The sequence below is a fragment of the Cimex lectularius genome, unplaced genomic scaffold (genome assembly GCF_000648675.2).
Source record: "Cimex lectularius strain Harlan isolate CLEC.00 unplaced genomic scaffold, Clec_2.1 scaffold283, whole genome shotgun sequence".
NCBI lineage: Eukaryota > Metazoa > Arthropoda > Insecta > Hemiptera > Cimicidae > Cimex > Cimex lectularius.
The window spans coordinates 130,021-155,698 of NW_019394189.1; the positions used below are offsets into that span (position 1 = coordinate 130,021).

Here is a 25,678-nt window from a genome sequence, read left to right on the forward strand (position 1 = left end):
ACAAAAACAATTGATAAAAAATGTACATTCCTAAATGTTTCGAAATAATTTTAGAATCCAAAGAACTCTTTTCAAGACCCTTAAAGAGGCTGTTAGAGAGCAAGAAATAAAAAATAAAGACCCAAAAAATCTATTGCAAGAAGGAAAACAATCTGCGTAAGTAGTTAAACTCTTTTAATTATCTTTTACCAAGTTTTAATTGTTCACATCCTTTCACATCCATATAAAATAATGGATTTGGCTTGGTTATCTTCCTTTGGCATGGCTTTAGGAAAGGTTTTTTTCTTTTTTGTTAACATTTTTGGATATGAAATTAAAATATTTTGGTTCTTTTGTTCTTTTGAACCAAAAATTATTACATTCTTTTCAAAATTTAATAACCTAGAAGCAACTTTTGAGAAATTTAAAATGCAACTGTAACAGTTTGAAAAGGAAGAATTATCAGGATTAAATATCGGTCTAACAATTTCAAAAAATTGAATACGTCACTCGATAATCTTGGAGAATTTTTAGATTATAAATTTCAGAGGTTTAAAATAAAAAAGAAATTGTTCCATGTAGGAGGAGTTTGGTGGGCAAGGTTTTTTTTTTATCCAATAAAAGTATGCAACCCAAATTTTCTGTTGTACACATATTCACTCGTTTCATACTATTTTCGGTTGCTTACTATAACCTTTGCTTTTCAGTTGTTTCACTTCAATTCTTCTCAAATTGCCTCATCTGCTTTTTGTCCTGAGTTTTCAAACTGAAAGCAAAGATGTGCATGTTGTAATTTGCAATAAAATAATACGCTGATTTCAATTTTAGTTTTGATTTTTGTAAAAATGTTTCAACAAAGATATGAATTGACAATGAATTACAATACATACATTTTATATGAATGCTGCTAATAATAACATACAAAATTTGTTATATTCTCAATTGTTGCTTATTTTTGAGTTTGTAAAAGCTAAAGTTTTTTTAATTTTTCCATACAAAGTATAATTTCATGTTCAAAAATCATTTTACTATTATGTTAATGGTATATTTTGAGTATAGCATGAGAGTATACTATGTTAAATTTGTGATAGTTAAGTTGTTTTGATGAGGGTTGATGTGTTGGTAAACAAGTGTGTTCTAAAATTTTCAAAAAGATTAAAATTATATTTAAGAGGATCAAACCATATAAAAAGAACTGTTTTAATAAAAATAATAAAAGAAAACTTAGCTTCAGTCAGTAAGACTATCAAAGAGGATCATCAGATAATTTCAACATTTTCTGTTAATAGCCCACCCACGACACAGGGAGCCGATCCTCCAAGTGGTGATGCACACCCTGAATTTGTTTTTAAGCATAAGATGCTAAGAGAAGATCCAAGAATGACAGCTCATTTAAATTTACTAATAACTGATTACAAAAATCCCAGTTCTTCCAACCCACTAAAATCAAAAAATAATCATCCCAATGTGTCAATGGCTTCCCGATCTAAGAAAAGCCCCTCCGTTAGCCCAAACAGAAGCCCTTTTAGATCACCCTCATCTAAAACTGGTGCACAAACAAGCCCCACTAGATCTAGGATGTCAAAGAAATAAATAAGAACATATGAGCCTTAAAAGTAGATCTTATTCAACTCTACAAGAAGGTGTCAGAAGATCAAGACAAATTCAAAGGTTATTGACAATAATCTGAGAAATTACTTTATATATATATATTTTTTTTACATTGAAAATTCACTTCAACAGAAGTTGAACAAGAACAAGATAGAATTCTATCTTCGAAATACTAGTCTGGCCCATGGCCTGGATTTTCTCTACCCGGTTGAGAAGAAGAACTGAATTTTGACGGTAAAAAGTTTTGAAAAATTAATACGTATTTGTAAGAAATTTAAGAAATTAGGAAGCGATCTTTGAAATTAGAAAGTGAATTTTTTTAAATGTTCCCTTATCCCTGAAAAAACCCAAAAAATTTGTGCATTTTTTTAAAACATAATTGTCCTTGAGATGATGGTGCTTATGATATTGATGATGATTATGTGGGCAATTAAGACTGATCTTAGACACTTTATGAATTTGATAGTTCAACGAGTTGATACATTGAAATACAAAGATGGTTATTATTTTAAAGGAAATAACTTTACATTCAATTTTCAAAACTAATAGCGAGTAAGAAAAAATTGAAGTAAAGTTACTGATTATTAAACAAAAATGTTTTTGTCGGTAGGCCTTTAAAAGAATTTAAGATACGTACCATACATTATATTCTTATACCATTCAAACTCTATTCTTGATATATGAATAATATTATATTGTTTTTTTGTTTAGTTGTTTAAAGAGTAGACAGAGAAAACCAAAGCGTTCGGGCTACACAATTCAAGAACCTGATTAAAAGTAACAAGATAAGAATTTTTCCCAGTACATACAAAACTTGGCAGAAAGAAAAGTATATTGCCCTTAGTGCCATTTAATTCCTGTATATATTATGAACATAACTGTAAATATAATACTGAATTCATTTTAATAAAAAGTAACGAATTTCTGCTTATGTTTTTATTGGAAAATAAAACATTAAAAATGTGGGGAGATAATTTTTTAAAGAGTTAATTTATTTTACATGTTAAGTATTAAATAGTTGCAGAGGCTAATTTCTAAGGTCATCCAATTCTCATATTTGCTACGTTACTGGTTTTGGGTCTAAATTTGAAATAAAAAAGTGAGGAGGTTAATCTTACATTGATTTAAAGCTTAAATTGCGTTTGATATTTTGTTTAAACTCGAATAATAACTATCATGATCACTGAAGAGTGATATGAACAAGGTTGGTGTAACAATACATTATGATACTATGCAAATTTATTTAGTTGACAATTTCTCACTAGAGTTTTAGAATAAAAATCCCATTGACATTCTTGTTGCAATTTATAATCTAGTAATAAATTAATCAGTGTAATATAAACAAAAGAGTTAAGTAGGATGATCATTTCAAAGATTTAGTAATTTTTTGGTACTTTATTCTTGTTTGTTGTTGAAATGCTGAAAAGTTTCTGATAGATAAAAAGAATAAAAACCAGAATGATTAGGAAAGTTGAAGCATCTAGTCGCTATTATTCTTTTAAAAAATTCAACAAGTTTGATGATGTTAAGAAGATGGAAAATATGTTTTTAAAAAAAATTATCTAAGGTTTTTGGTTGAGTTGAAAAATTAGTGTTACGAGCGGGATTCGAACCCACGACCTTTTGGCTTAATAATGTGGCAAAAAAGGGAAAATTCAAATTATTGTAGGTTGAGATGAGAAGTTGGTATCTGAGGGGATCGATGTCATGATGGGTCATGATGGGGGTTCAAGGGGTTAGAAGCAGCGGCCTATTGAGCCGAAGGTCGTGGGTTCAAATCCTGCTTGTGGCACTAACTTTATCATTTCAACCAAGATCTTACATAAAAAAATAATTAATTGAAATATGTAATTTAGTCAATCAGACCACTAAACATAATGGATTTAAAGTGAAAAATATTAACTTTCTGATGATAACCTTTGATTGTCAAAAATCTAATTTTAAATAGACTTTAATTAATTTGTTTTCAGCTAAAGTTTTATTATTTCCTTAGCCCTAATAACTTTTGAGCTTGCACTCTGTTTAATTGTTTCGCAGGACATGAAAAAGTTTACCATAAACTTTAATCCATACAGATAAAACAACAAAGTCTACAGAAGTATATCAAATTAAATTTAGTAATCTCTAAAATCCTAATTCTACCCTCTAATAGTTATTAGGATTTTTTTAATTTTTAGCTATCCACAAGTAAAAGATAATAGTCCATTAATGCTTAATCAGTAAGTCTTTATATAAAATTGAATTTAATATTTAAAATTGAATTGTTCTACTGATACATAATAAGTTTTTCCACAGGATTTACTCAAGGAAATGCTTGGATATTCAATTAGATATTCTTTGAAAGGACTATTTACAAAAATTTGTAGTTCTTGCGTTACCAAAGCCACATTATAATTATCATCTGTTATAAGATCTACCATTCTGAATGGTGCATATAAAGACTTACATAAACTTTTTTTAAACCAAAATTGTTATTTTATCATTTTGTTAAAATATAATTTTTTAAATTGATTGCATGCTTTTTCACCAATTTCCAGTATTTAACCTTATTAGAAATGTTAAAAAGTGCATGACTTTTGTAAAATCTACATTCAAAGTCATTTCATCAAACACAATATTCCTTTTTTTTAATCAAAGTTTAAAAAATAATGAAACATTTATTTCGTTTTAAAGCATATAGCACAAACATATATAACCACATTCCCTCAACGCAAAATGCATTTATTATTTTTTTAATTTTATTTTTTAAGTAAACTAAAGCAGGTTTTAATTAACTTCTAAAAAATGTACAATTCATTGTGTTTAGAAGTATACACGCCATTGGACAACTGGTAATGTCGTGTAAGTACAAATTCAGACGGTACTCAAAAGTTTGTCATGCCTGCTTTATCTCAGTACACAAGCACAGCTTTTCCTGACTTGGTTGGGCATGCATTTCTCTCTTTATTTCTTTTTTAATACCTCTAATATTTATCTTTATTTTACTTTGATTGAAATCGGCGGAAAATAACTCATATACAGTTTAAAATGTTCCTACTTATCTGTACATAATAAGAGTATTGGGTTGTAATTAATTCAGGATGACTGAAACGGCGAGACTCCTCAAAGGGGTCAGGAGCGTTTTTCACTTAAGATCGACTGCACAGAGGCGAAATACAGAAGTTGAATTATCACGTAAGTTTCTGTTTTGTATAATTAATGTGATGTCACAATCTCATTGCTGTGCCCTGCTACTTTTTGGTCAATATTTCAACAGTGTGTTTACAAGTTAATTGTATAACACATTTTGGCAAAAGTAGCAGTTAACAGAAGAAAAATGAAAAATTCTGTTTGATTTTTGTAATATTTTATATATTCACAATTAACTTATTGCAACTGCGATATTATTCTAGATCATTGGGAATTTTTAAATTAATTGGCATATCCTGAATTAAAATATGTAAAGAAATAAAATAAAATGGATAAGATCCAGAAAAGATTGTAAAAAAAAAGGTTTGTCTGTTTTGATAGCACTGATTGATTTGACAACTCACATTTTCTTTTTGGCACCTTGTACATTGTGAGTCAGATCTAAAATATTCAGTTTGTATATAATATGTCGTCCTTTGTAAATCACTGTAGATACTTAATGCAATTTGGTTAAAACAAAAATTGAGGATTTTTATACTTTAAATTTTTTTAATTAACATTTAAATGATAAAATTATCTTTAGAGTTTGAAGGGTGCACATTTTCACAAAATGTATTCATTATTCAAAACTAGAATTAAGTTACAAACTATTATGCGTACTTATCTGACGGCTGGTTTTTTATTGTATAAATTGCTATAAACAGTTGTATATTTGCTCTGATGGAATATGATTAGAATAAAAGGGATCAAAATAGTTTATATGCTTGGCAGTCTAGTGTAAATAAGTATCAATATCCTAATTGTTTTTATGTTTATAAAACTGTATAAATTTTTAGAAAGTCTGTACATAACAGATAGTTGTAATGATTACTATGATGATACACTTAAAGTAGAGGGAAGTAGTCTAGTATCCTAGTAAGGATTTGCACACTTTTTTTAAGCACAGCCTTAAAACCAGTGGGAAATGACGGGACCGTAGTACCTGAATGGTTAGAGTGATAACCCTTTGCCCTTCTACCCCTTATTGTTATGGTTGTGGGTTCGATTCCCACTCACCCCTGACCCTTTTATTCATACACACACAGCTAATATGCTAGAAGAAAAAAGAAAACATTAGAATTATACAAGCAAAGATTATTGAAAACAAGCTAATATTAGGGGATTTAGGAATTTCCTTTGAACTATATTGTTGTCCAATATGAAAAAGCCCAAAAATATGTCACACGTTCAGTGATAATTTTGGTTTTCATTTTGTTTATTTATTAAAACATTTATTAAATATTCAAAATTTACATCTTAAAAATGTACAAATGTTAAAAACAGCTGTATGACCAATATTGATGTTTGATGTAAAATTTAAATAGTTCAGCAAAATATCTTAGTTTTAACGATTACCCTTAAGACTACCTTAAAGTGAGGAGCGCCATATTATCGCCTAACCAGTTGCAGCCATTGCCTCTATAATTTTTTCCTATTTTGTTTCAGTTTTTTCATTCTATTGGTTTGAATTTTATTCATTTCAGGCTATAATTTAACTATTTTTTATGTTATAACTACCTGTTTTAACAAAAAAACATCCTGTGTTAAATTAAATGTGTAACAATATCTTATCGCCACCAATTACAGTTAAATATTCATAGATGATTTAGATGCAAAAATGATCTATATTGATACTCCTTTTTCCAGAAAATGGCATACAGTCACTGGATTGTAAGTTTTGTGAACAATATGGTAGTTTTTACTTTTATATTTGATGTTAATTTTCTAATTTGTATGTCGAGAACTAATTCTGCACCAAAGGGGTCCTGTATTTTCCTGTTTGACTGTTTTTGTTTGTTTTTTATTTGTTTATGTTTTTTATCATGCTTAAATAATACCTTACGCCACTTTTAACACCTATTAATATTTCCAAGTCAGGAAAGCCTCGTCACAATTATTGTGACAAGTCTTAGTTTTCTGCATGAAATGATCTGATGTCTAATGTTTAATAATAACGATTAATAACAACTCTCTTAATTTATAAATTTGGAATGATTAATCTCATTACTTTTAAGATGTAACGTCAAATAACCTGGATATCACAAAGTTAAATTTGAATTGTAAAATAAAAGCATGAATATATCAGATTGTCATTTAATCTTTATAAAATGTTCTTTTTCAGAAAAAAATAAGTATTTTAATTAAGAAAATCAATTATAGTAAAACCTCCATTCTGATGGTATGATGGGGAGGGGGTCCACAGAAAATCAAAAACAGTAGATAATGGTATTTATTTTTTAATGTGTTAATTAAAAAGTGAATATTACTTTTATTAATATGTATCAAATCTAAAAATGTTGGTAATTTTTTTCCAAACATTCGTAAAAACTTCTAAAAAGGCCGAAACGAAATATGGTTGACAGTAATGTTGACAAAGCGACACTAAAGGCCTGTAATGCTGATTCAATTCCAAAAGTACACCCAAGGCCCAACAACCTGCTTTGAAAGTGGGCGGGTGATTTCTAGAAGATGTGCAATGTTCTAGAATGACATTTGTAAATGGGAAACGATTAGTGCTTCATTCCAGAATGATGGCCATAACGAATGTGTTCAATGTAGGTAGACCGGTGGGAGTTTCATAGGAAAAAGACAAATGATGGTGTTCTTCAAATCAGAAGTTAATTGTTGCTATGCTAAATATGTACCTGCATACATAGTATATGTATATGGACACCTGGGGCCCGGATAATAGTATTCCTGTATAATCAGACCCTGGATAATGGAGGTTTTACTGTACTGTTAAATTTCAATGGTTGGCGGAGAAAAGAAAACCAAATGCTCTGTGCTGTAAAAATATTTCATTTATTCTGAAGTGAGCTGTAGCCCAGCCAATAGTTACAGATTCCCATTATATTGATACCCAATTGGTGCTGAGGAGGAACCAGTGAGCCCAAAACATAAAAGATTTTTAGGCCACAGAACATCTCATTTTCCTTTCTACACCAATCATCTAATTAGATACTAATTTGAAGGAGACATAGCAATATGAATATTCAATTATCCCATATAATGCAATAATAATGAAGGTATTTATTGATGAAAAAAAGAAGCTATCCTTTAGATTTTTATTATCTAGCTCCAGAATTTACCAGTTAACAATACAAAAAAAAAAATAATTAGAAAGTTTAAATTAAATTTAAATTTGTTTTTCAGAAGTACTATTCAATTTGCAATTTATGTTTAAAATAGTGTGAAGTGTATCACTGTTATTATAATACCATAATCATTGGGCAAAACAAAAATTGCTCTTGCTATACACTTTTATTTTAATGTTGGCTTATGATATTAATTAATTACAATGTGTATTATTTCTATTCTTTCTCCTGAATGTAGATGGATTCGCCTTCTCACAAGAAGAAGGTGGGGCAGTTACACAGTCGGACGTCATTCGTGCTTACAATACTAACATCCCAAAGCCAGGAGGAATGTAATTGTTCGATTAATTTAACTATAATCGTAAGTACAGTCCTGGTTAGGGTGAGGATTTTTTTAAAAATCTTATGACGTTTGCTTGAATTTTTATACTAATCAAAGGATAAAGAAGGGCATTTTTTTTTTTTTTTTATTCATACCTGTGTTTGTAGAATGCAGTTTTTTTTTCTTTATTAAGTCATTACTGAAATGTGGAATTGTTTGCATAGTTACACATTGTACTTATATATTTGTTTCTTCTTCCCATTATTATTTTATAAAACTTATCAAGATCGAAAACGCAACAGTGGTTGTGCTAATTTTTTTAAAATCTTTCTCTAGAGACAAAAACAAAGATAAAAATATATTATCATTTTTAATCTAACTCATTTTACAATTTTAAATATAACTACTTTAAAATCTTTGCATCGTATGTTCTTTGGGAACATAGGCATATGTTGTTATTGTTAAATTTGAACTGGATATTTTCAAAAGTCTGCATAGTAGAGACAGTTTTAATTTGTACATGAATGTCTAAAAAAACTAATCAAATACTTTTAACTGTGAATTTGCTAGTTTATATAGTATAGATTTGTTGATAAAAAAAGACCTGTGTTATTGACAAAAGTATTCAGTTTGTCATTGTTCAGGTGTGTTTGTAATACTCAGATTACTAAGAAAAAAACAGTTTAAGAAAGATAGAAAAAATTGATAAACTAATAAACTAAAAAATAAAGTGAGTGTACAAATTGTACCGAATTATTTTTTTAAGCTACTTAATACGTGCCCAAAAAACATGTCGAATATAGACGATCTCACTTTTTGTGACTTAAATTTTGTATACGTTGTAATGTGAACTCTTTTCATAACTGTAAAAAAAAAATCCTTTATTTTCTCGTTCCAAGTTCTTATTTTCTTTTTTACAATTTTAATAACATTCCAACCACTCTAAAATTATCTAATTAATTAATATCATCAAATGTGATCATCAAATGAAACATCAATTAACTAACTAGTCGTTTTAAATATTCAGTTTATTTTATTTCTTTGTTTAATTTATACTCAAAGCTTTGCAATTTTTAGTTTTTATCAACATATAAATTATAGAAAAAAAAGAAAAGAAGACATTATTTATAGGAAGTCAATTGTTAAAATATTTATATTATTATTATTGTTATTATTATCGTTATGTATAGTTTACTGTTTGTTGTATTATTATTGTTAGTTAATCAGTTGAAAATAAAGAAATTTTGGTTGAATTATGTATTTAATTAGTTATTGATACAGCCTCGACAATCACCCACCCCAGATATTGTAGTCCAGGTCTTGGTTTTATCCGTGCAGCCACTGAAGTTGGTCTCCAGGGGCTATCAATAGCTAGGTCATTTAAACCCCCAATGCAATCATTTTCTAGATTCAGACCCACTTCTTTCCTATTCACTCAGGTTGGTGGAGTATCGATATTCCTCCATCACCCTTCACACATATTATATGACTAAAATAATTTAGGGTCATTGGATACTCAATATTCTGCTATTAGCCCTCATTCTATACATTCACTTTCTATTCACTTAGGGGACCAAAACATTATGTACAACTAACAGTATTACATACTATAAAACAATGTTTCCTCTGAAAATACATTGTACATACATTCTATACATTCACTCTCAATTCACTTAGGGGACCAAAACATTATATACAACTAACAGTATTACATACTATAAAACAATGTTTCCTCTGAAAATCAGAACAGGAGACTCAATTACTAAAAAATGCAAGTGGCATTCTACACGCACTCTTTGGAGTCAAGTAATGCGCGTTCAATTTACACTGTAAGGGCTTTGAAAACTAATTTTATTTGAAATCTTTAAATTTTTCCATATATTTAGGTTGTATCAATTCGATAAAATAATTTATTATCCTTTAATATAAAAGCTTCTTTATTATCTAGCTTCTTCTATAAAGCTTCTTTACGTTAACTGGAATATGTTTAAATTTATTTAATCAACCGTAAATTTTATTTTCATTTTGTACAATATTTGCTAAGAGTTGAAGTAGAGTTTCGACAAATAGACGATCATCCTTTTCTGAAACATTTCCTTTTCCATCTTTGCCATAGAATATAGTTAACATTTCCGACACCTGTTCCTCCAACGGTTTATTTATGCTTGGAGTTGATACATTTTCCAATGGAGCATGATGAGTTGTCGTCTGTGGGTCTAATCTCTTAACAACTCTCTCACAACCAATCCTAGACTTTAGTGGTTCGAACAAGTATATTTCTTGATTGTCCAGGTTCAAATCTTGTTCATTAAAATTAAAAATTTTTTTTTTGTCTTCATTCAACAATAATTTACTTTTACCATTTGAAACTTTGTCTGTGTTTTCATTAACCCATTTGTTAAAAACCTCATCCTTGGAGTGCTTTTTATCCCAATTTTCTTCGTAATAAGGTACTCCATCTTCATTTTGAATGAATACTTTTTGTTGAAAATTATAATTTTGGTGTGTTAATTCTTTATTCTTGTAATTTTGGTCAGAAAATAATGACATTGAATCCGACAAATAATCATAAGTACTCTCAGTATGTTTATTTCTATCAATATAAACATGGTTTTTTTGGGACAATGTTTCTACAAAAATATCGTCAATTATTATCTTGGTCGAAGTAAATTTAAAAAAAATATATATATTTAATATTTATTTATTTATTACCTTTTACTTACATGGTATACCACAAAACTCATTAACATAATGTTTATTGATAATATGTGCCACAAAAAATAAAATAGCTTGGATTCTCTTAATTGAATTAAAACGACAAATAATGGATTATAAAAGTTAAGTAAGAAAGATCATACAAATATATGCAGAGAATTGCTGAAGTAGAGCAAACAAACAAAAATACAACTTATTTTTGCCTTCTTTTCTTATCTTAAAGTAAAGTGTAATGACTCACACAAATAGGATAAAAATCATGAGAAGAACGATTAATCTCTTGTCAAAGTTTAATAGACAAAATGCTGAGAATGATGACTAATTATAAATATGGTAACTAAAGTTTTTTGTTGTTATAGAATCCTTGCAGGAATGTTATTTATTTGTTGTGATAAAAGATTGTGCTCATTTTAAATCTCATTTTCTATTAAAATGAAACAATTTTGCTTTTTATAGCAGAAATCAGATTATAAAGAACATCAGGAATCATGAATGATAACGGATCAGTAAATAATAGAATTCTATTACAAATTTATGTAATAAAAGTATAAGGCTTATAACTGTACATTAATTTAGAAATGTTTATTTAAAAAAAGTTAAAATGAATTGAAACAATTTGAAATATATCAGTTATTAATTATCATCATCAATATAAATTAAATATATTAATGATAAAATTTGCTTAAAATTACTTAAACTGACAGTAAATATATCTATATTTTTGAACGAGTTTAACAAATTTGTTGTTCTTGGTAATAAAAAATGAAACTGAATTTGGCATCACTGGAAGTTCTACGGCAATCAATGGAGAATGTTATATGACTTCTGGAATGAGAAGATGAACATGAAAGTTAATTTGGTTAAGCAGTTATGGGCAATCAGTTAAGGAATGTAATAATTTATACAATAATATGCAGTCAAAGAATTTTCTTCTCCATAGAACAGTTGTTAATTTCAAATCTGACATTTAAACGACTTATTTTATATAAAATACCCAGGAATGTTATTTGTGCTTAGACAATTACTTCAGTAAAGAAATAAAAAACTGGCTCGTAATAGTTTAAAAAATGCAGACAAGAGTTTAATAATTTCATGTTCATAATGATATTAAATAAAATCTCTGCTAATTTGAAAAATGTTTAATTTGATTGTTACCGATAATTTTTGTCCACCTATACTTGCTCAGTTCATCTGTCAGTTTTGCATTTGACATCTCCAGTGGTTTACGTATTATTAAAATTCTTAAGAAAGAACAGAAGGCTGCATAGTCCAAGTAGAACTTCCAAGAGGAGACTACAAACATGGATTCACAAATTTTAACGAAACTTTTTGCTGATACTTGGTCGAAAAATATTAGACATGTATCTGAGTGTTTTAACGATCTGTTTGAGATGATAAATAAATTAAAAAATCGCTAATGTAGATAATTTTTGGAAATATGTTTCTCTGCCTTTCTTGTGCATGTAATTCGGTTTATAAGATCAAATTACAGGTTTAACACCCCATATACCTCAGGGAAAAAATGATGATAAAAAAATATTTGTTGTATCCCGCCAATTTTACATTACAATTGTAGATTTAATTTCAAATTCTCCTTTTTTCATATTTTTATATACAAATATGCATGTTATTTAAAACTTAAAAATGTGAATTTCCTAAAATCTTTGATTCATAAGACTCTCTCACCAGAGAGCAAGAATTGAATGTAAGCATGAGTTGTGGCCTGTAACATTTTAAATATTGATCAAACTTTCTCATAAAAATCAAAGTTTCTAGGATTGTTATTTTCTAAACTAAAAATTGTATTTTTGTATTTTATTATAACTACACACTAATTTCATGGTTATTTTCTAAATTTCTATTAATCTAAAAATTGCTTATCTTTATTGGGAAAAACCTAGATTATCAAGAACAAAGACGAAGAATAATTGGTAAATAAATAATGCATCAAAAAGGATGTCATATTTTGTCAATACTTTTAAGCAACTAAATATTGATGAAAAGATAGGTTTTTGTTTTTATTTATATAAGTAAAGTGTGTTGTTTATGGTGTGATTTCGAGGGAGCAAAATAAGCACCTAAAAAGATTAATGAATTGTTGTGCCAGGTTTGTATTCAGCATCCCCTGGAGGCCCAGGGTATCACAGTTGTATTCAGACCTATTCTGGCTCTATTTCTCTTCCCGGTTTATCTTTCTTTGGTTCCTTCCAGGCCATTAACATCAATCGGCCTCATTACATTATCCAGTCCATCAGAATCAAATCCTCTTTCCACTCTTACAATTCCCACTCATCTCCCTGTGACCTAATCCTGCCCCTTTAAACAGTCTTTCCTGGTCTGTGCAACAAAGTTCTGGCACTCCCTCCCCCTAACTTTCTACAGTGCCTCTTTCCCTTACTTTTTTAAATACCTGTTCATACACTGCCTCTCCCACCAGATTCTATTTACTACAGTTTAAATTCACTCTGTAATTATTATTTTCCTATGTTAATTTTCAGAGTAACTCATTTTAATTTTAACTCCTTTGGGTTTTGTTTTATATAAGCTCGTTGTTATTTCATTAATCACTATGATGGTTTATTGTTGTGGCAAAATTTTAATAATTTTTCTTTAACCTATGTATTATTCTAAGTGCACACTCCTGTCCCAGAATAAATTATTTCTTCTTCTTCTATCTATTCTCTCCATTTAAAATCGATATGAAACGGCATTAGCCAAAAATTTAAACTGCCAGCTAGATGAAGCCTTTTCATATCGATTTTAAATGCTTTCATTGGGGAGGAAGAAAATAAATCATTTTGGTTTTGTTTTATATAAGTCCGTTGTCATTATTGATCACTACAAGGTTTATTTTTGTGTCAAAATATTAATAATATTTCGATACCTATATATTATTCTAAGTGACACTCCTGTCCCAGAATAAATTATTTATTCTTCTATCTATTCTCCCCATTTAAAATCAAGAAAAGGCTTCAGCCAAAAATTTAAACTGCCTGACGATGGCAAATTTCATATCGATTTTAAATGCTTTTTTTGAGTTAAGGATGAAGAGAGAATCGATAAATAGAAACAAAATCCTATAATTTGAACAATATTTAGCTGTTTAAAAGTTTTTTTTCTGGTATTTCAGTTTAAATAATTTAAAAGCGATCAGAGATTAACGATGGAGCTGTGTAACATAAAAATCGTAAAGTTAACCGAAATGAAAGCATTGAAAACGTTTATTATATTATTGAAAAAGGCGCTGATATTCATTTATGTGGTTATAGTCTAGTGACTATTTGCAAGTTTGGGGCCAAAACTTTAAGAAAATTTCGTACTAAAATATAACAAGATAAAACGTGTCCTTATCTTCGATCATAAGGAACGCCTATCCAAAAGATTTGATCAAAATCGAACCAAAAGATTTGATCAAAATCGAACCAAAAGATTTGATCAAAATCGAACCAACAGATTTTGGTAGAGATTACCTGTTACATACAAACCACTTTCTCACTTTATAATAGTACAGATTTGTATAGTTTTGTATGAATAAAATTTTAAAACGCAAATTTTCTCTAACCTTTGATTCGTAAGAGCCAAATACTCAGGAATAAAAAATTTTCTATGAAAGTCATTACTTTTTGAAATTCAGTTTTTTGTGATTTTTTTTTTTTGACCAGTCGGCTTGAAGTTTTCCACCTTTTCATGTGATTCAAATGTTTCTTTAAAAAAAATAACGTATTTTTCAGGTCAGTTTTTTGTTATAGAAAATAGCCGGCTTTATATCGGAGGGAAAAGAAATTTTTCCAGAGAATTCCGCCGTGTTAATCGAAAGTGTGAGCCAACTCCATTACCGAACGCTTTTTCCGGCGTCCTGGAACTGGAAAAAAGCCTGGAAGTTCTAGAATAGTCCAGCCCTTGAAGAACGTTGTTCAAGTCGGCAGTGAACTATTGATACAGCCGCCCCCTTCTCCCTTCTCTGTCCGAATTCCAGAAATCCCCACTCCGGGGGACGTTTCAATTCAATCCGCACGGCGCTCACATGTTCTAGAACTTTCCTCGCCGGTCATCAAACCGAGTCCCGTACCAAGACTCTAGTCGGTGCCTTTTCGACGAACTGAAAAGTTGCCAGCGCTAGATATCTACAGTTTTTCCAGCTCTACGTTCCCAGCACAAAACACAAAGACAGACAATTGTAATTTTTCACGGGCTTGGAAACAATTTATGGCCGCTATGTCCGTGATCGGTATAGATTTCGGTAATGAGTACTGCTATGTCGCTGTCGCCCGTGCTGGCGGCATTGAAACGATCACAAACGACTACAGCCTCAGAGAGACGCCGTAAGTACTCAAAAATACATTTCATAAGATTAAGCACTAGAAACAACAGGAAAGGGAAAGTTTTTTTTCTCCTTCTCCCTATTGCCTCATAAAGTCATGGGGCACAGTTATCAAATTAACTCTCCCTCCTTTACACTTTGCATCTGTTTTCCTTCAAAAGTTTTTATTCAGTTTTTATTCTTTTACATCTAGGAGACAATCGCAATCTAATCAATCATCTTAAAACTACATCATATCAAAGACCCGACTGTCCGTCCTTTTCACCACCTTTAAAAAATAAAATGTTAAATTTCTATTAAACAATCTTGTGAATTTCAAATTCTCTCGATTCGCATTATCAGTAATAATTTTAATCGCAAGTCATTAATTGTATTCAAAAGAAGTGCTAGGCCACATGGCCAAACCTCTGTCAAGGACACTTAGGTCTAACGTTCTTGGTGTTACTCTATAAAATATTGCACAAACTTCTTCCACTCAAAATCTGCATTCGGTCTTTTAACAATCCAAAATAACATACTTCACATTTAATAGCATAACCATACACAAAAATACACCATACATCATTATTCTTTGTAACTGAGAACAGTTTTCTAATTTTTAATAGTTATCGTATTAAATATAACCAACAAAAAACAAGAAAAATATTTTTTTTTTAAATATCACTTTCAAAAGAAAATAGAAAAAGCACTAAAACAAAGCACATTTTTGACATTACACTTTTTTACAGACAACAATGAAATCTCCTTTTATGTGCTTCCTTTTCTTTCAGTCATATATTAATACATATATAATATTTATATGTGTAAATCTAAATAATATATAGTACTAATGTAACATTTATCTTAACTAATTTATGATTTTGGCCAATTTTTTAAAGTTTAATTGATCATGAGGTTATGGAGGGGGGATTCTAGAATATTCCCAAGTAAGAGTCAGATTTTAACCTTTTTATTTTTTATTGTATACAGATTAATTTATAATAAAGTTAATTTTTATAATCATTTATTAAAAAAAAATATTTACGCAGGATAGAATAAAAAAGCACAAACACTTAAAATATTTTATGTAGGAAAATTATTTCCATGGTACAAATTGGTCAGTGCTATTATATTAAATTTGAATTTTGTTTCTAAATAATAAATACAATTTTATGTTTAAATGCATTTCCCAAAGGTATTGATCCAACCTTGATTAATTGTGAGATTTCTTCCTTTGGTCTGCGTTGTTATGAACTTATTAGTTGATCCTTACCGATCATCTTTTTGGTTTGCCGATACAAAATGGCAAAATATATGACAGATATAAAGAAAACACACTCTTGCAAAAACAAAAACACACTACAAAAACAGACAGATGTAAACCGCATTTACAAATATGGGGACAGAAACTTAAAAAACAAATCTATTCAACAAATTAGGAACTAAAGCAGCATTGAAGGCCACGGGTACAATTGGAAAGTTACTAAGACAAAATTTAGACAAAACCTTGAATATAGAAACAAATACATCGGACAAACAGGACAATACAAGGTGTTGTTGTCTGGTTACTCTGGCGTATAGGTTTGGAAGGTAATGAAAAGGTTGGCAAAGTGGCTAATTCAGGAAAGTCTCCGGAATTAACCACAGGGATCCCCTGACGCTAAAAATGCAATAAAAACATGATTAAAAGAAAGTGGCAGTGTCGGTTGGCTGGATCGGCAGAGAGTGTAAGGTAGCCCTCAAAGGATTCATAGAAGAAAGTCACTATCTAACCAATTAAAAACCTTGGTGGTTAGATAGATAAGGCAGAGTTCTGACCCCAGATTGCGGAGTGGGTGATTCTCAAGGTCTGCTGGTAGTCTGCGAGAAGTGAAGGCTCAGCTCTGCACATGGGTGCAGATTTGGGCTTATGTAAATCTGTAATCAGTAATATAAAATCTTTTCAGTACAAAATCAAGCTACAAGAATCACCTTATGGAAAACCACCACAACCTCAACAATTTAGACAAGGATGAAACTGCTACATGACATACACAAAGGGCAAAAAAAAAACTTATTAATATAGAAACACAAATTACCAAGTTTTACATTGTTCAAAACACTTTACAATTAAAAAAAGGAAAAGGACTAATGATCACAATGATGTATTGGAATAATCAAGAAAACCGTAGTTAATCCCTGAAGGCACCAACAAACAAAGAAAATGCCGACACTCACACACACTCCACTCCCATGATAGTATAAAAAAGATTTGACTGAATTTAATTGCACATACTTACTGAAGAAGGCAAAACACCAAACTTGCGTGACTGACCAACCCAGCTAGATAGGCAGACCAAAAAAAAATTTGTAAGGATCAAATTGGATGTATTATTTTTATCTTCCTCAATTCGTCTCATTGAAAATCATTAAGTCGCAAGTCATTGAGAGTATTCAAAAGAGACACACGGTCACAACACTCAAGGACATTTAGGTTATTTGTTTCTATGAAGAAAATGCCTTTTTCCTGGGCCAAAAAGTCAAAATATAATTTTGAATGCTGTGTGGCAAAAATAATTTATCAGACTTAGGAAAAGTTAAATATAGTTTAAATTAATTCACTTTTAGATTAATTAGTTAATTATAATTTTATTATAATTTTCAATTGTATATCGACCATTATTTGATACTATTTAATATGTGTTATGGTTGATATTTTCATTCCTTGCTCGATAAGGTGTCCACATTATTTGCATCAGTTGTCAAACTATTGTAATTTAATGGGATTTAGATGTAAAATTTATTAATTATTAGAAATCTGTTTTTGCACAATCTCCCTTGCAGGGGATATTGCACGTTTAAAGGATACATCTAAGGAATTCTGTTAGATGTGTAAAATTTCTCTTTTCCTCGATTTATTCTTATCATTTATCTACAATCAGATTACTCGTTCTCACAGATTATGCATGTTCAAAACAGAACCAGAGCACATGGTCAAACTGCCCTCAAGGATACTCATGTTGGTCTGATCTTTTGATGATTTGTACTTTTTCTGCCCTCAACAATAACACTTCCTGAAAAAGATATCTTAAATTTTTAAAACACATATTTGTGTAAACATGTGGTGATTAGTGACCGTTAGTTGATGATTATTCAGAGATCGTGAGATGCGGTCAACATTGTTTAGATTTAACAAATACATGTAGGATGTGAGAAAAAAGTAAATTTATACAATGCAAAAAAAAAATGCAGAAAACAAACACTGACTGAATAGAAATACTTTGATTGAATATAAAAATATTTTTTTGCATTGTATAAATTCACTTTTTTCCCCACATCCTACATATATTTGTTAAATTTAAACAATATTTGTAAATCCCAGGCCCTGAAGATGATCTCAATAAAGATCAAAACGTTGGCATGATAAAGAAAATATTTTTCTAAAACCTACGTCACACCAGACCAGACCACATCTCACGATCTCCGAATAATCATTTGTGTAAACTTTTTCGATTGTAAAGGCCGGCTTATTGCTTGTTGAGAATGTTGTTTTTCATCTCCTGTTTCATGTTTTCTTCCTGAATTAGTTATTATTTAAGGTGACTAATAAAAGCACTGTTCAGTACACAGTTTATTAAATAAACGTCTTATAAGTTGAAGCTTTGTAACAAACTGATGCAGTAGGTCAGAATCACTGCACTCTAAAACGTACAGATATTACTCGTTTTTTTCTTTATTATTATTATTGCATAGGGTGTCTTTGTTGTGTTTTCTTTTATAAAGTTTCATTTCATTTAATTCATATACTGTAGAGGCTGGCAGAGTTCTTCCATTTCCAAAATTTTTATAATTTTCTATTAATGTCAAGGCTATTTCTATTATTATTTGATTCAACTATATTTGTTTCTTAGATCTTATCGTGTCTCATTGCTTTTCTTCTCTTCCATTTCTTATTTTCCTTTGTGTGTAGTTGATAAACATTTCTTTTTCTGATAGAAATTTGATATTAATTAAAGACTCGACTGCTTGAGTTTTATTTTATTAATAACATTTTAATTTAAAAGTAGTATTAATTTTCAAGGGTTATTCCAGACCAGAAAGTTATTTGATTCTATATTACTATTCTAACTTGTGATAGTTTCATATTTATACTTTGGAATACTGCTGAATGCTATGAGAATAATTATTGATCATTCTAATTTTAGATTATCATTCTAATTATTTTCGTTGGCCTTGAGTTAGATTTAAATTTTTCAAAATAAATTTAGTATATTGTTTGGGGGGGATGATAAAACTGTTGTAGTGTTAAATAAGCGGTTTGTTTATTTTTTCCTGAAGCATTTTTACAGGCTAAAGTTTGTAATTGGAGGATTTTTTTTTTGCATATGTACATATGCATTTATTCGTGTGCATAGGTGATATGTAAAAATACTGATGGTGAAGACAAAAAAGGACATCCTCTATAGCAGATAGGCTGACATTGGTTGATCAGCCTTGAACTGTAAAACTGGTCCATGACTCATACAACCAAATTTGAATGTAGTGTTTTTACATTTTTTTAAGTTATTTTATTTTATTATAATAATAATAATTTTTTTTTCAAAATCACTATTCAAGATGAAATAAGTTAAATATTTTGTTCATTTCTTATTGCAGACAAAATTCAAACATTGCAAGATAAACAGGTCTTGTGTTTATAGTTTCAATATATGGTCTGACTGTTCAATTATTTCAACAGTGAAATGCTTAGCTTTCCCCCCCCCATAATGTATAATATATTGAAAAACTTATTTTTTCAAAGGTCGAAATAAGCTTTTAATAAAGGGTAAAATAATTTGTGTGAGATTATAAGTGAAATAGCAGAGCAAGTTAAATTTTTATTTATTTATTGCTGAACAAACATTTAATAAAAGATAGCGTTGTTTTGTGATCATAACAGTTTTGTAATACTGGGGGGGTCTTGGTGATAGCCTGTTTCTTTTCATTTTATTAAGTTAGGTTTTAAATGACCTTTTAATCAATTTTATATTAATTTTTCATCTATGTTTTTAGATCATGTGTGGCATTCAGTGGGCGGAATCGTGTCTTAGGAGTTGCTGCGAAGAATCAGACGGTGACGAACATGAAGAACACGATCCATGGTTTCAAACGGGTGCTCGGGAGAACATGGGAGGACCCCCATGTTCAGAAGGAACTGCGTTCCGTTCCTTTCAACGTTGTGAACCACCAAGGGGGTGTGGGCTACAAGGTTGGATTATTTGTGTTGTAATTATATTTTTTTCATACACGACATTTTTAATTCGGTTTTATTTTACAGGTCAATTATATGGATGAGGAACACATCTTTAAACCTGAACAATTAACTGCCATGTTATTCACCAAACTAAAGGAGACATCAGAACATGCTTTGAAGACCAAAGTTAACGACTGTGTTATTTCAGTGAGTGTTAATAGATATATTTATAATTAATAAACATTAATAAAGCCGTTAGATACATGAATATTTGTACATACTACAAATTTGCTGTGTGCTTTTTCAAGGACAGCTATTATTGAGCTCAAATTAAAGAGGGAGTGATTTGAATTAAATTAATCACCCAACCTTCTCTTGACAATTGGTTCTCATTTCCTTTCTTAGCAATTGAATGACCTTTCAATCATTTTACAAAGTTACTGTAACATCATGATAATAATTTGAATTATTTATTATTTATTGATTATAGGTCCCATCATTCTATACGAATGCTGAAAGAAAGGCATTATTAGATGCTGCACAAATATCTGGATTGAATGTTTTGAGGCTAATGAATGAGACTACAGCCACTGCCCTTTCTTATGGGATATACAAACAGGACTTGCCATCGCCAGAAGAAAAGCCGCGTAACGTCTTTTTTGTCGACTGTGGCCATTCCTCTCTTCAAGTCTTCGCTTGTGCTTTCAACAAAGGGAAACTTAATGTAAGCGAGTTAAAATCAAAGTCCTTTACAATTATTGTTATATTATTACAATTATTGTTATACAATTATTACAAATATTGTCACAGATGCTAGCAACTGCTTGCGACCCGAATCTCGGAGGAAGGGACTTCGACAAAATTCTCGCTGATCAGTTTTCAAAGGAGTTTGAGACACGATATCACATCTATCCAAGGAACAACCATCGCGCTTATCTTAGGCTTTTGACTGATGTTGAAAAACTAAAGAAACAAATGTCAGCCAATTCTACAATGTTGCCTTTGCAGATAGAATGCTTCATGGATGATAAAGATGTTCGTGGTGAAATGAAAAGGTGTGGTAAACTTTCGTTCATTGGATAATTTTTGCTCTTTTAAACTTGCCATCTGTGATTTTACCTTCTCTCTCTCTCTCTCTCCTGGTACAACTAGGGTTTTCTATTTGAACTTTTGGACATTCCTGTGCTCCTTCAGTCACCTTAATATTATTTTTTGATGCATAATAACAAATTTCTTCTAGGGCTGATATGGAAGGACTGTGTTCCCACCTCTTCCACCGAGTGGAACAGACACTAAGGAAATGTTTGGAAGATTCAAGTAAGTTAGCATTAGTTGCTGTGTACAAGTAAATTTATCATTAACACAAACAATTTTTTTGTCAGAGCTCCGAAAAGAAGACATCTACGCTGTTGAGATTGTCGGGGGATCTACGAGGATTCCTGCTATCAAGAATTTGATTGAGGTTGTTTTTGGCAAAGTTGCTAGCACTACTTTGAACCAGGATGAAGCTGTTGCTAGAGGATGTGCTCTGCAGTGTGCCTTGCTCTCGCCAGCTGTCAGGGTTCGAGAATTTAGTATCACTGATATTCAGAACTATCCCATCAAGCTTGTCTGGGATCCAAGTGCAAAGGAAGATGGGTTAGTATTTTATAAACATATATATTAATGATTAATAATAATAGGTGTTGTCATTTCTTTTTTTGCTAATTTACATTTTTCTTTTATTAGTGAAATGGAAGTCTTCCCACAATTCCATCCAGTTCCATTCAGCAAAATGTTGGTCTTCTATCGAAAAGAGAACTTTGAATTAAGAGCATTTTATAACAATGATGTTCCGTACCCTGATAAATACATAGGTAAATATTTTTTCTTAATAGTAATTAAATGAAACGAAAATTAAGTACAAATTATTTTTCTATCCAGGACGTTATATTATTAAGGATGTCAAAGCGACTTCTGAAGGCGAGTCTAGTAAGATTAAAGTTAAAGTGAGAGTCAATATCCATGGCATTGTGAGTGTTGTCAGTGCTACACTTGTTGAGAAAAAAGATGTCGAAGAAGAGTCTGAAAACATGGAGGCTTCTCCTTCTGAAAATGGTGCAAACCCTCTGCCGGAACCAATGGAACAGGGTCAAGAAAATGGCGAAGTTGATCCACCTCAAGTAAGTTATTTGGAGATTACAAAAGAAAGTTTTTTTTAAAATTAATCAGCTTTTTTTTTCTAGAATAAAGATAACACAGATAAAAATGAAAAGGGAGACAAGAAAGACTCGAAAAAAAAGAAACAAGTTACAAAAGCCCTTGATCTTACTATTGAATCTTTAATGCATGGACTTTCTACTGAACTGATTAATGATTATTATGAAAAAGAAGTACGTTTTTGCCATTTCTTTGCTGATTCTTTTTTATGTTAAAAAGGTTTCTTCAATTTTTTCTTACAATTTCAGTGCAAAATGGTAGCCCAGGATAAACAAGAAAAGGAAAGAGCAGATGCTAGAAATGCACTAGAAGAATATGTTTATGATTTAAGAGGAAGATTAGGCGATGAGAGTGATCTTGGGCTCTTTATGTTACCCGAAGATAAAGAATCGTAATTATCTGAATATATTTTAGATAAATCTCTTTAGAAAAGCTTATTAATTGCACAATTTTCGTTCCAGCTATATTTCTGAACTAGACGCTATGGAAACATGGCTGTATGAGGAGGGAGAAGATTGCAACAGGCAGATCTATGCTGAAAAGCTCAGTGGGTTAAAGGTGACAACATTTTTAAAATATTAAAAGAAAAAACGTATTTAACACAATTAAATAATTTTATTTCTCTTTGTAGACTGTTGGTGAGGTTGTAAAGAACAGAAAACTAGAATTTGAATGTAGAGATTCGGCTTTAGAAGAACTTTCACATTGCATTATGATCTCACAAAAAGTTATAGGACTTTTTAAGAATGGTGATGAAAAGTACAACCACCTTGACCCTGAGGCAGTCACAAAGGTATCTTGTTCACAATTAATGTAAAAAACAATTTATCTTTTCTAAGTTTGTTCATCTTGTATAAGTTGTTTTTGATAATAATTGCATTGTCGTTTGGTAATTTTAGATTGAAGCTTCTGTGAATGAAGCATTCGATTGGTTAAATGAAAAGAGGACGTTGTTAATCAGTTGCCCAAAGCATCAAGATCCGTCAGTAACTACCTCGGAAATCAAGTCCAAAAAGAAGGTAGTACACTGTGCTTTCCCACAAAACATTCCCTGTTTTTAATGTTTGCATTTTTTGTTTATAGTCGTTAGAACAAGCTGTCTCTGCCGTAATGGATAAGCCAAAACCCAAAGTTGAACCACCACCTGAACCAGCCGGCGACAATAAAGCGAATAATGGCAAACAACAGCAAACACCACCTCAGGAACAACCGGCTAACGATGAAGCAAAGACAGACAATATGGATGTAGATTAATTATTCTAATCTCATGATTATAACGTTATTTATTACGTTTAGAATAGTGAAGACTTGGTAAATTTCCTCAATTTTTTAAGACTTTCTTCAGTTTACACATATCACTCCCTTTTCAAGTAGCTCCATAATAGATACGCTCTCTTGTTTTGTTTGTAGTTATGTACAACACTTGTACATATGCTAAGATTTATTTATTTATTTTTTGTTGACATTCCACTCTTTACGAAGTTTATTTTTTATCTTTTGTATCAAAAAGGAAAGCTCTAAGTAAATTGGGGAAAGTTACAGATTGGATGTATCAACTTTTTTATTAAAGTTGTTAATCGGTGATAAAATTCCTTAACTTGTATTAAAAACAAAAAAAGTATTTTTTATTTTTATCTTTATGTGTAAGGAATATTAATGTTTATTTGTTTTGCACCTGCACTTACATGTAATACGGATGCGATGGACCTCGAATTTATGGAATGTTTATACTAGGAAAAATTTTAAATTTGAAAACAGGGTTTTATAGCGAAACAAAGTTGGTAAAGATAAGATGCAGGTAGCAAGTCGTTAAGTAGAAAATCAAATGAACGTTTTTGTTTACATGCCTTTTTTTCCTTCCCGGTTTATAGAATAAATAGTTCAAAATTGGCAGGTTTTTTTTTGTTTTTTTTTCCAACTGTACAACTCATTCGATTGATACTAACTTTATTAACATGTTTTTTTGAATGAAAGGCTGTTAAAACACATCTTTTGAGTTTTACAGATCTCTTAATTGTTTTATAAAAAAGTTTTTGCCTTGTCAACCATGGTATTTTTATGATGTGGTTTCCCCAGACAAACATAGTTTAAATGTTGTAGAGGTGCTCCTGTTTTATAATTTGTTACCTATACTAAAACAAATCTGAAAGTTAAACTTATTTACTTCCCAATGAAGATTTAAATGCTTAACTTCAAATTAAGTATTTTTTGTTTGTTTTTGATTTCTTAAAGCAAGCCATCTAAAGCATATGTATTTTAACAGCAAATTCCAAAAAATAAACAAAACTACTTAAATTTTAATGCACAACAAAGTTTATAATTTTATTAGCTACAAAATTATTTTTTTAGTAGGGTTAAGTTGTAAATTTCGATGTGCATTTTGCTTCTAAAGTAAAAAATAAAAATCTGAAAACTTTACGTTATAGTCATCGTAAATTCCAATAACCCTTTTCCTTCCTTTTTAGATGTACAAATACAACATGCAATTGATGTTAAATTATTTCTCAAGTTGCAACAAACTAGTCAGAAACCATATCTAATAACAATTACCACTAGTTTATAGCTCATAAAAAATTATTACTTGTTTGGTTAGATGTTTTAAGCTTTTTATAGCATTTAGAAATTGTGTATAAACAATTTTTGAAGTTTCTATATTTATTGCCAGTTAGTAATGACCAGAATTCTAATTTAAAAGATGTTGACATTTTTTTTTCTCCTTCAACATGAGACAATTACACTTTCTAGATTAAATGTTTTAACAAATAAATTTCAATTGTAGAGGGGGCGACGCTGAATTTACTAAAGCTGATGGTCCTCGTGTTCATAAACCTGCGACTACCACATTTTGAAAAAGATGAATATGAGAAGAGAAATAACTGGACATTAAGCCAAAGGAATTGTTCTTGTTCGGAAGCCTTTTGTTTTATTTTCCAGTGATTAGTGTTTTCTTTACAAAAATCCAATGTCTCTTATCATTTCTGATTAACTCCGAAATATAAATATACATTTTTAAAAAATAAAATAATAATTATTTCGCCCAATGTTCTTTTTTGTCCTGAAAGTAAAAGGATTTTGTT

At 30.2% G+C, this 25,678-nt stretch overlaps 3 protein-coding genes across 21 annotated transcripts in view; 2 read left to right on the forward strand and 1 right to left on the reverse strand.

The window, feature by feature from the left end:
- LOC106669096 (phospholipid-transporting ATPase IA) overlaps window positions 1–9,261 on the forward strand; it is a 37,606-nt gene extending 28,345 nt beyond the window's left edge. For 7 of the 17 annotated variants that reach the window (XR_001340864.2, XR_001340868.2, XR_001340869.2 and 4 more), the window contains 4 exons: window positions 55–156; window positions 1,269–1,650; window positions 1,723–1,824; window positions 2,302–2,517. Coding sequence is in view for 10 of the 17 variants with exons in the window: in XM_014398362.2 (XP_014253848.1) it covers window positions 55–156; window positions 4,670–4,764; window positions 6,406–6,429; window positions 8,092–8,189 (319 nt within the window). In the remaining 7 variants the exon portion in view is untranslated. Of the gene's footprint in view, window positions 1–54; window positions 157–1,268; window positions 1,651–1,722; window positions 1,825–2,301; window positions 2,518–3,627; window positions 3,689–3,767; window positions 3,810–3,874; window positions 4,102–4,396; window positions 4,432–4,669; window positions 4,765–6,405; window positions 6,430–8,091 lie in introns of those variants that run through there. The other 10 variants (XM_014398363.2, XM_014398364.2, XM_014398362.2 and 7 more) reach the window with 9 other exon arrangements.
- Window positions 9,262–10,105: 844 nt separating this feature from the next.
- Window positions 10,106–14,579, reverse strand: LOC106669102. 3 transcript variants are annotated; one of them, XM_014398376.2, is made up of 3 exons: window positions 14,453–14,579; window positions 10,536–10,805; window positions 10,106–10,475 (listed from the first exon to the last, which is right to left on the reverse strand). In XM_014398376.2, exons 1-3 carry the CDS (start codon window positions 14,577–14,579, stop codon window positions 10,177–10,179), a joined length of 696 nt encoding a protein of 231 aa, XP_014253862.1. In that variant the 3' UTR covers window positions 10,106–10,176. The 3 variants fall into 3 exon arrangements, with proteins under 3 accessions (XP_014253862.1, XP_014253863.1, XP_014253861.1); XM_014398377.2 differs by adding an exon at window positions 12,046–12,183 and having other exon boundaries at window positions 10,106–10,805; window positions 14,361–14,558; XM_014398375.2 differs by having other exon boundaries at window positions 10,106–10,805.
- Window positions 14,580–14,616: 37 nt separating this feature from the next.
- Window positions 14,617–25,612, forward strand: LOC106669099 (heat shock 70 kDa protein 4). Its single transcript, XM_014398371.2, has 16 exons — window positions 14,617–15,212; window positions 20,222–20,417; window positions 20,487–20,609; window positions 20,893–21,126; window positions 21,213–21,457; window positions 21,643–21,719; window positions 21,785–22,040; window positions 22,131–22,258; window positions 22,326–22,564; window positions 22,628–22,774; window positions 22,850–22,992; window positions 23,063–23,159; window positions 23,233–23,394; window positions 23,501–23,620; window positions 23,685–23,846; window positions 25,381–25,612. Exons 1-16 carry the CDS (start codon window positions 15,097–15,099, stop codon window positions 25,393–25,395), a joined length of 2,460 nt encoding a protein of 819 aa, XP_014253857.1. The 5' UTR covers window positions 14,617–15,096; the 3' UTR covers window positions 25,396–25,612.
- The last annotated feature ends 66 nt before the right edge of the window (window positions 25,613–25,678 follow it).

Coding starts and splice junctions, on each gene's coding strand:
- LOC106669099 (XM_014398371.2), top strand. CDS start 15,097: ATGGCCGCTATGTCCGTGATCGGTATAGATTTCGGTAATGAGTACTGC. Junction 20,418..20,486: donor AAGGGGGTGTGGGCTACAAG/GTTGGATTATTT, acceptor TTTATTTTACAG/GTCAATTATATGGATGAGGA. Junction 22,259..22,325: donor GTACCCTGATAAATACATAG/GTAAATATTTTT, acceptor TTTTCTATCCAG/GACGTTATATTATTAAGGAT.
- LOC106669102 (XM_014398375.2), bottom strand. CDS start 14,579: ATGAAAAGGTGGAAAACTTCAAGCCGACTGGTCAAAAAAAAAAAATCA. Junction 10,806..14,452: donor TTGGCTCTTACGAATCAAAG/GTTAGAGAAAAT, acceptor ATATTTTTGTAG/AAACATTGTCCCAAAAAAAC.